The sequence below is a fragment of the Vigna unguiculata genome, chromosome 3, assembly GCF_004118075.2.
Source record: "Vigna unguiculata cultivar IT97K-499-35 chromosome 3, ASM411807v1, whole genome shotgun sequence".
Classification (NCBI taxonomy): domain Eukaryota; kingdom Viridiplantae; phylum Streptophyta; class Magnoliopsida; order Fabales; family Fabaceae; genus Vigna; species Vigna unguiculata.
This window is the reverse complement of record NC_040281.1, coordinates 23,831,977-23,842,608: the sequence shown is the minus strand read 5'-3', so window position 1 is coordinate 23,842,608 and position 10,632 is coordinate 23,831,977. Positions and strand designations below refer to the sequence as shown.

At 28.1% G+C, this 10,632-nt stretch overlaps 1 protein-coding gene across 1 annotated transcript; it reads left to right on the top strand.

Moving 5' to 3' along the window:
- Nucleotides 1-286: 286 nt before the first annotated feature.
- LOC114177059 (serine/threonine-protein kinase SRK2E) lies at nt 287-3,683 on the top strand. Its single transcript, XM_028062289.1, has 9 exons — nt 287-786; nt 1,236-1,310; nt 1,392-1,493; nt 1,574-1,627; nt 1,747-1,839; nt 2,051-2,143; nt 2,387-2,491; nt 2,578-2,676; nt 3,177-3,683. Exons 1-9 carry the CDS (start codon nt 610-612, stop codon nt 3,453-3,455), a joined length of 1,077 nt encoding a protein of 358 aa, XP_027918090.1. The 5' UTR covers nt 287-609; the 3' UTR covers nt 3,456-3,683.
- The last annotated feature ends 6,949 nt before the right edge of the window (nt 3,684-10,632 follow it).

Here is a 10,632-nt window from a genome sequence, read left to right as displayed (position 1 = left end):
AAAAAAGTGAGAAGAAATGCTTTAAGAAATAAATAAAATGTGTATCTTTGCATACAAAATAGGAAAATAAGTTATTTCTTATTTTATTTGTAATTTATATTTATGTTTTTCATTCTTCCACTGTGTTTGTAGTAGGTGTATTTGTTGGTGTCCGAAACGAAGATAACGTAAAGAAAGTTGTTTGCAGTAAGATATAAAAGGAGTAAAATGTTAAGAGCACCGAACAGAAAGACAGCATATAACACAGAAGCATCTAGAGAGAGACAGTTCACGAGTGTGTCACCGCCAATTTGCAGCTGGAATCAATGAAATTGTACTGCTTCTACTACTATACTATACTATACTATACTATGCATCCAACTTCTGAAAATCTCAAATACTCATTTGGGTTGGTGAAGCTTTCACGGGGTGGAACCATTTCTGGTCTCTTTCTTCACCCACCACCTCTAAATCCTGTGGCCCACACCCAACCACGCATTTCTTCATCCTCAACCGGGGTTTCGGTGTCACCTTTCTGCTTTTGCTTTATCTTTCCGAATGATAATAATGTGAGAGTTTAGCTTCTTGTTGGGGGCGCTCTGCTTCAATAAAACTTCCTTTTTCAACCAAATGGATCGCTCTGCTATGGCTGTTGGGCCAGGAATGGATATGCCGATCATGCATGACAGTGACCGCTACGAACTCGTGCGTGACATTGGTTCTGGTAACTTCGGTGTGGCCAGGCTCATGAGGGACAAGCACACCGAGGAACTTGTCGCTGTTAAGTATATTGAGAGAGGTGAAAAGGTTTGTCATCTACGTTCTCTATGCTTCTTTTCCTACTTATATGTGTTTGTGAAGAAGGTGTCTACTTATAATACATGGGAAAACCAGAAAATAAACGTGTATATTAATGATGTTTGTGTTTGTTTGTGTTTGGAGCTGAGTGAGTAATTTTTATTCAGAAGGGGTGATATGTTTTAGGTAATTTGATAAGCTGAGTTTCTTTAAATGGTTTTTCGTAGGATTTATGCTTTATGTGTTTTGGTTAACTAAAGATTCTCATTTGAAGGATCACTTGGTTTGGTTAACTGAGCTTCTCTGCAGTTTCTTTCATGCAATTCATGTTGTTGTTTGTTACTCCTTTTGGTTACTAACGCGAGTTGAATTAAGGGTAACTTTTGCTGTTATGATTGCCATGTTGGTAAAATTGCTATGGTAGACCTGATGGTAGAGTCGTGCTGATTTGTTAACAGATAGATGAAAATGTACAGAGAGAAATTATAAATCACAGATCTCTGAGGCATCCTAATATTGTGAGGTTCAAGGAGGTGTGTAAACTCCTAAAGTCTCATGCTTTTTGTTCGTGTGTTAGAAGTATTGTAATTTGTTGTTTGATTATGTGAGTTTAGGTTATATTGACACCAACACATTTGGCGATTGTGATGGAATATGCTTCTGGAGGAGAGCTATTTGAGCGAATATGCAATGCAGGGCGATTCAGTGAGGATGAGGTTCTTAACTGTTGCATTCATTCATTTGTGTAATGCTACTGCATATGCATGCCTTTAATCTCTGTAATTCTATGCTGCAGGCACGCTTCTTCTTCCAACAACTTATATCAGGGGTTAGCTATTGTCATGCAATGGTATTTGAGTTCAGCACATGCAGTCTTTTCTTTTAACAGTTATTTTTAGCTCAGAAAAAGGTATCATGAGATAGCTAGCTGACTTGAATTTCTATATTTTCGGGTCTTCTTTATTGAAGCAAGTTTGCCATCGAGATTTGAAGTTGGAAAACACATTGTTGGATGGTAGTCCAGCTCCTCGTTTGAAGATTTGTGATTTTGGCTATTCAAAGGTATTTATAGTTTCATTCTCGACATGGCTTTTTCATTTGTAGAGACCTTCAGGTATATAGTATCTAAAATTTCATCTGGGCATTGTTTAGAAAGTTAATGAATTTGTAGGTTTCTTCAAGTCCAAGATCAAGCATTCTTTTTTTATCTGACATTTGTTGATAATGGATAAATTTGCACTACCTATGCATCTTGATTATCGTACTTCTTCAGTCCTCAGTGCTACATTCTCAACCAAAATCTACAGTGGGAACCCCTGCATATATCGCTCCAGAAGTTTTGCTCAAGAAGGAATATGATGGCAAGGTATGTTTTAACTTCTATCACTTGGAATTTAGCTAACTTGTGACACTTTCAAAATTTCCCATGAAGATGCTGTTCATTTAGGTTGAGTTTTAATACATAATTTGAATGTCCATAGATACCTTTTATTTATCATGGGTAGAATAAAAGATTTGTGAACACTAAACCCTAAAACATTTGAAGCCCTGATGGTGATGAACCAGCACTGCATTGGAATACTAATGTTGAGACTCAATTTTGAGACAGATTGCAGATGTGTGGTCTTGTGGGGTGACCTTATATGTCATGTTGGTGGGTGCATATCCATTTGAGGATCCCGAGGAACCTAAAAATTTCCGCAAGACAATACACGTAAACTATCTGCTCCTTTTTCTTCAGTCAATTGTGGTGTACTTTTATGGAATTACTTTTCCTAAACTGATGCATGTTGGTTGCAGAGGATTTTGAATGTTCAGTACTCAATTCCAGACTATGTTCATATATCTCCCGAGTGCCGTCATCTGATATCAAGGATTTTTGTTGCTGATCCTGCAAAAGTCAGTTTTCTACCTCTACATATGTTTAACTTTCATGCATTATCATCGTTGATCAATCAACTGATCAGAAATCATTATTAATGAGTTGTTAATAGGTGAACTTTAAGTCTAACTCAATTTTATAAAACTGACTTATAGGTGAGGTTTGTAGTCATTTATATTCTGTAAACTGACCTTATCACTAGTTAATGTGAAACTTCTAACATATCCCCTTATGCTGAAGTGTATACATATGGAGCGTGAGATTAGACATTAATAAATGATTCGATAGTAGATGAAATAATAATTCCAACAAATAACAAATCTTACTAGGATAGGTTCTAACCTAGGACATTGATACCGTGTTAATTGATACCATGTTAAAAAGTGGTTTTATCACGGGTGAATGTGAGACTTCCAACATATTATAATAGCCAACAAACTTATCATTGATATAAGAGTTTTTAATTGGATGATGACATTGACATTTAACATAGCAACTAAAATTGTTTGTACAACAGAGAATAAGTATTCCTGAGATTAGAAACCATGAGTGGTTTTTGAAGAACCTTCCAAGTGATCTGATGGATGGGAATAACAACAACCAGTTTGAGGAGCCTGATCAACCAATGCAAAGCATTGAAGAAATCATGCAGATAATCAGAGAGGCAACAATTCCTGCAGCTGGATCTCAGTCTCCCAACCATGATCTTACTGGTAGCTTGGATATTGATGAGGACATGGATACAGATCCTGATCTTGACTTAGATAGCAGTGGAGAAATAGTGTATGCTATGTAAGTTGGTGTAAGGCCATTCAGCTGATTTTGAGAGTCAATACAATCTTATGTCTAAAGCTTCTTCTTCATTGCTTTGTGAAATATTTACAAATATACTTCACTTCTACCATGAAGGATTGTGTTATGGAATTTTCCTTGTGCTGGGAGAAATCCATTCTGCTTGAATTTAAGTTGTATTTATGGTCTTACCTCATTACTTCATCTTATTCATAGTTGGCTTATTTTTATATAGTGTGAATTTGTCTTCATTGTCTTTTGGATGAAGTTCTTTAAGTGCTTTTATAATATTATTCTTTAATTAAAACTTAAGTGTAAATTATTCTTTACTTTTGTAAATTACCAAAGTAAAACTGAAATTCTAAAGCGTCTACATTTTCTTGTTTGTTTATAGAGTTTCCTTTCCCTTTTCATGGCATTTAAAGCGGGAACATGCAAAATAGGAACGGTTAATCTTAAACATATACGCATACATGAACAAATAGGAATATATGATTTGTGATTTTTTTCTACACTAGTAATTTTATGACTTTCACAAAAATATATAGATATTATTCAAACATCAAATATTGACATATAATTAACTATTAAAAGGGGTAATCTAACATTTATAGAGACTAAAACTTTATTTTATAACTAAAAATACAGAAATAAATATATTTTTGATAAATTTTTAATATATCTTAGTCTAAAGTAGTTTGAGACCCGGACTTACGAATTAATAATTTGTTTATGTAATTATACTTAAATCAGAGATAAAATAATATATGATTAAAATATTGTGATGTGTAATAAAATAATATTGTTGTATGATTAAAATTTATAATTACTTTGAAATTATACATTATATTAAAATAAAATGTAAACATAAGTTATATATGGATTATGTATAAAATAAATATAACACGAAATTGAGATTAAAATTTAACAATAAAAACAGGTTCAAACACAGGAAAAATATAAAAAAATGTATTGACCATATAAAAAATGAAATTTAACTTCAAATATTGTAAACAAAAGTAACATGTATATGTGAATAAAATATAATATATTGTGAAATGTAATCCATATTAAAAAAAGTTAAAATAACATGAATTTAAGGTTAAAATTTTTAATCAGAAATACATGAATATATGATGTATGATTAAAAATTATAATTAAATTTATAAATTATATATTATATTAAAAAGAAATCTGTATACAAAAGGTCGAAGTACTTGTATATTTATTGATTCAAATAACCATAAGAAAAATAATAATAACTATAATAGTAATATCATTTGCACTGATCAAAAATTTCATTCATAATTTTAAAGAAATTTAAAATAAGAAATGAAATCAACTAATTGATAAAATTCTTTTAAAAATTAATCATTTAATTATTAAATTTAAATGTATAAATTAAAAGATTTCAAAACTTATGAAATAAAAAATAATTCTTTCATATTTAAAAAATTAAAAACAATTAATGAAATGAATTAATCAATTAATAAAATAAATATAGAAACAAATATATAATTATTAATTATAAAAACAAGTTTTAATTCTATCAAAATATATAAAATATGACAAGTAAACATACTTTTTTTGAATATTAGTAATAAAATAATAAAATAACACTAATGCTAATACCAATACTAAGAGTAATGTTACTATTATTACTAAAAATAATACTAATACTATCAGTAGTATAAAAATTCTAATACTAATAATAACTATCATAATAATAATAATAATAGTAATTTTATTTAATTAATTTCACCATCTTTTCAAAATTTAATTAAATTATATAATACATCAATTGGATTTATATATTTTACATAGTTCAAATACAGAAATGCTAAGATCTTTTTAAAGATCTCATAATGTCAACCTTAAACAAAATATTAATACTAAAACTAACTTTCTCAATGAATCAATGAAAATAATAAGGTGTAATAAATCTTTCCAATTTTTAATGAATACAAATTCAATCACCATTGAGTATTAAAATAGTGACATTAATAAATAAAAAAATAAATTAAAATCAAATATAAGAATTGATTATAATAATAATAATAATAATAAATAATAATAGTAAAAATAACAATAATAATTGAAAAAATATTAAAATGAAAGATAATTTTTGAATAAAGTTATAATAATTATAATAATGATAAATATATTGCACAGTAAGGTAAGGAAGAGAATATGAATTGATTATTCAATTATTTAATTGAAAATCAAATATAATCACTATAATTAAAACCGTTTATCTCCATGATAGTTATAAAAATATAATAATATTGAATTTGGCTTTGAAACTAAAAGTAATAAAATGTAATAAATATTTTCAATAAATATTAATTCAAAATTTGTTGAATAACAAATGGAGAAATAATTTAAAAGATTTCAAAACATATGAAATAAAAAACAATCATTTCATAATTAAAAAATTAAAAAAAATTAATGAAATTAGTTAATCAATTAATAAAAAATATTTAAAAACAAATCATGTCTTATAAACGAATTTCAATTTGTACATGTATAATTATAAGTCATTACTAAATTACATTTTTTATTTATTTAGATTTGAATTTATAACACTAATATTTAAAGTAACATTACTTTTGTATATTTATTTATATTATTTTAAGAGTAACCATGATATTTTTTGTGAGATTAAAAATTTTCAAAATTAAATTTTAAGTTATTTAATTTTGATTATTATTTAAATAAATAATTGTGATACCATTACATTTATATATTTTTTCTTGAATATGATCTAAATTGTTATAAACAGTTATACATAGTTCCATATTCTCTTTTGTATAGTAAAAGTATAATCACAATCTGTTATTCACCTTAGTCCTCCAATTTTCTCTTTTTTTTTGTTAATAAAAATCCATTTTTACCCATTTACCCATAAAGTTTTACAATATCACTATAATTCTTTTCTATATTTGAGAATAACAGAAACTGTAGTAGTTGTGTGAGCTGAAGTTTGAATATATAAGTATCCAACAAAGGTGTAATAACTTTGACTACAACACTCATGTTTGATATGTAATCAACTTCATATTGAATACAAAGTGCAGCAACAAAAACCATCTGTAACCAAGTGTCATGTTGTTATACATGAATATTGTTTTTAAATTGATCTTTTATTATCCTGAGTTTATATATATGTAGCTCCTTTTAATATTCTCAGAAAAAAAAATATAGGTATGATTCCTACATTAAAAATTTGTCAAATTTTTGTAGTCTTAATTGATACCTTTAACTATACTGAAATTGAGATCATAAACAACATAAAAATATTGTCTTCAAATTGCTCAACTAAAACTAATTAATACATCCAAAAAAATAAATTTTCGCTTGAAGGGGAATAATACAACATTTTAGATTCAAAGTTTTGTCTTTTAGATATTTAGAATTTACTACCTAAACAAAATATAGAAATTTAATGCTACTCTCGTGAGCTGCATTGCATAGTTTTCCAATTCATATGCATACAATTTGAAATATATAAGTAATATAATATTTTCAAGGAGATTCAATACAATGTTAGCAAGAAAAAGGAAAAATAAAGTGAATTGTGAAGAATGGTATACGAAATGATAGTAAGCACCTTAACAATAACTTTGGATGGATATTCTCCTCCTAGTCTTGTATGAACACACTATCTACTTTATCTTTACTGAGTTTTGGTGAAGCCTGAAACATATGCATTGCTAGCATCAGTGTCATCATCTAGAATAAAAGGAGTCACACTACTGGCTCCAAGTTCCTATCCCATTTAAGCATGAATATAAGAAGAGAACCATAACACATTGAAGAGAACCATAAAAAAGGAGTTACACTACTGGATTCATGTTTTTGTAGAAACCTTCACAACAGTTCCTTGACAACCAGCACAATCCATCAAAGTCCCAGACTTAGATCCCTTATTGTAAACACCAATATCACAGTACAAAAAGTTTAATTTAGAGCAAATTTAAAAGGCCTGATATCAAGGTCCAGGACACAAAGAGTTCAAAAGTTCAGGACATGCAGTTTTGACTACAACAATACCATTTGAATATATATGGGAGAAAACATGGACAATACCACTTGATTGAGCATTTAGTTCTTCTTGGACCCCAAATCGACAATCCATAATCCATAATCAAAAGCATTGCATAGCCCTTCATAAACCAATATTAGCCACAAAAGAAACATTTTAGTAAACCACACAACCATGATGACAATAAGTGGAGATAGGTAATCTTTTTATTCCAACCATTGATAACATTAACTATTTTGTAAAGAAATAATACATCTTTTTAAGAGAATAAATACTAACATTCTACCAGTGGTTGAATATCACTAAAAAACTCAATTGCAAATAGAAAATTGAAGGTGATAAGTGATCTAAAAAATATATATCAAAGACAATGTTTAAACTAAAAAAAATGGAGCTAGTTGAAAATGGCCTTTTGTCCACTTTTTGAAATAAAGACAACGTATTCATTGAACTACAAATAAGCAAATTTTTTTTAGTAGAAGACATGTTTATAAGGAAGAAAAAACAATAACAAAGAATGATATTATAATAAAGCACGGTAAAAAAATTAAAAAAAAATAGTTTCGGAGCACAAAAATATCATAACAAACCATGTTTAAAAAAAAAAAAAGCTCTACTGCATTCAACCTTGAAAAAAGGAAGACATCTTTGGATTGAGCAAGTTATTATATTGGACCACGTTCTATGCCAACTTTGTCCAGATTCCATGTGAAATGTCAAAATGAAAAACTAAAAAAACTTAAAAATAAAACCAACAATAAATAAAACAATTTTAGAATCCAAATAGCTTCCAAAATTTAAATGCATACAAAATTTTAAATAAATAAACTAAACTACGTACAAATTTAAATGAAAATATTAAAGGATCTATAGTTTAAAAATAATTTAAGAACCAAAATCATAATAACAATAAATGCTACTATTATAAATCATGCTAAAAACATTTAAAAAATAACGTTCTTTGCACAAAATTAAATGAAAAACTCATAATATTTACTATTAAAAACCTTGAAAGGATCTTATAGGAAACAAACCTTGAGAGCATAACCAACCATTTTTGAATAAGTTGTAATAGTTACATTAGTTATATATTTTCCTTCTCTATCAATCTGTTAGTGATAAAATGAGTGAACCAAATATGAATTGAGTAATAATGCCTTATTGTGTGGTAAATAACTAAAGATGACTCTAGATACAATAATTCATACACTATAGAAAGTTATCTACCTTTGCTTCTCTTGTGGGAAGACAAAAATTGGAATCAAGAGTTTCAACCCAAAGTGGGAATGACTCACCATATACAGGGGACACAATATATAAATTAAATATTCTTTTGGAATAACAATAATAATAATTAGTGATGTCAAAACTATGATAACTTATTTCATGGGTGGGGTGGAGGGTTTGAGGGGGGTGAGAATCAAGCAAAAAAACTTACAACAACTCATTTTCAAGAAAAACAATGGGTACCTTATAGCAACTTTAAGAAACAACAATCATTTTCAGATGAATACGTTGATAGAGAGGACTCTCAACCTAGAACATGAAGCATACCAAAATGCATAACACTTCATAAAAGCAAAGTAGAATAAATTCAACGAAGAATTTAACGAAATAGTGAAATAAAGTTTGAACATAAAAGAAAGCAACTTTGAGAACCATACTTGAGAATGTTGGGCACCAACTCCAACTGCAACACCATTGGGTCCTCTAAAAATAATAGGGACAAATATTTCCAATAGACACATAATTAATTGGATTTTGCAGCAAAATTAATAATATGGTCTATTGCCTACAATAATGGTTACAATTCAATGAAAGGATGAAAATTAAATAATTAATCAGAAAGTTAATAAACCATAGATATTACAAGTATACTAGACAAATTAAGCTAAAAACTAAGCATAATTATACATGTTGACACAATATTCATTACAATTTATTTTTATTCAATATTCAAGCTACCAGTAGTCAACATTTAAATTGCAAACACAAGGCCTGCTTCATGTAGAGGATAACATTATCATGTAAGAAAATTACAACAAAAAAGTCTTGCATCTAATAAATTAAATTGATTTGCATGACATTGATGTGATGTTCAAACCATTATTTAAAACACTATATAATTGCTTTATTTTTAAAGTCAAATATAATTGGCATAGAGAATCACTTCAGGTTTTCATAGAGTAACAATCACAAGCCAAAACATATAAAATCTTGACATATATTATTTACATATAACCTTGAACAAAAGGCCAATTAGTATATATAAAGACAAAAAATTTTATGCCTCGTCAATTTGGAAAAATTAACTAATAAACGTGCAAAAGTTTCTACACCATTAAAATATCAAACAAAAGGCCAATTAGTATATAATAGAGACAAAATATTTCATGTCTAGTCACTTTGGGGAAATTAACTAACAAACCTGCAAAAGTTTCCAAAGCATCAAAACATCAATTCACAAATCATATTATATTTCAACAAAAAAAGAAAAAACTTATACTATTTGAAAGGCATTCATTTTTGAAGAAGAGTAAGAGATACCTTTGGACAACCACAATTTCCATACCAACACATGCATAACACACAATAATCTCAATGTCAATAATATTACAAAAAAAACTAACTATAAGTAAAACAATTTTAGAACCCAAATAACTCCCAAAAAGTTAAATGCGTACAAAAAGGCCAAATATGATTTTTGTAGAGAACAAAACCACATTAGTGTAGGAAAATATTGTAAAGTAGATACCTACAATAATCACAATTGAACTACAATAATAACAATTGAAGAGAGTAAAAATACAAGAAAATTTACTTCATACAATGCTACAACCCAAACATCATAGAACAAATGACAACCACGATAAAGAAAACAAATATTAAACTAATATGAGATCAGTATGGTTGCAACCATAATACAACATAAGCAAAACACAAATTTTCCCATTCTTTTTTTCTTACTACTACTGCAACAATTCAAATATGGACAAAAAAAAATATTATGTTAGAAAAATTATTAAAGATCTAAGATCTCAACAGTTACTTCAAATAAAGGCAAAAAATATTATTATACTAGTAAAATTATTGAAGATCTAGGATCTTACCAGTAATAAAGTAATGTAGATGCATC

What these genes read in the sequence shown, in the direction of transcription:
- LOC114177059 (XM_028062289.1), top strand. Translation starts at nt 610, where the DNA reads ATGGATCGCTCTGCTATGGCTGTTGGGCCAGGAATGGATATGCCGATC. An exon ending in GGCGATTCAGTGAGGATGAG is followed by an intron (nt 1,494 to 1,573) that starts GTTCTTAACTGT and finishes TCTATGCTGCAG; the next exon opens with GCACGCTTCTTCTTCCAACA. An exon ending in GTGATTTTGGCTATTCAAAG is followed by an intron (nt 1,840 to 2,050) that starts GTATTTATAGTT and finishes GTACTTCTTCAG; the next exon opens with TCCTCAGTGCTACATTCTCA.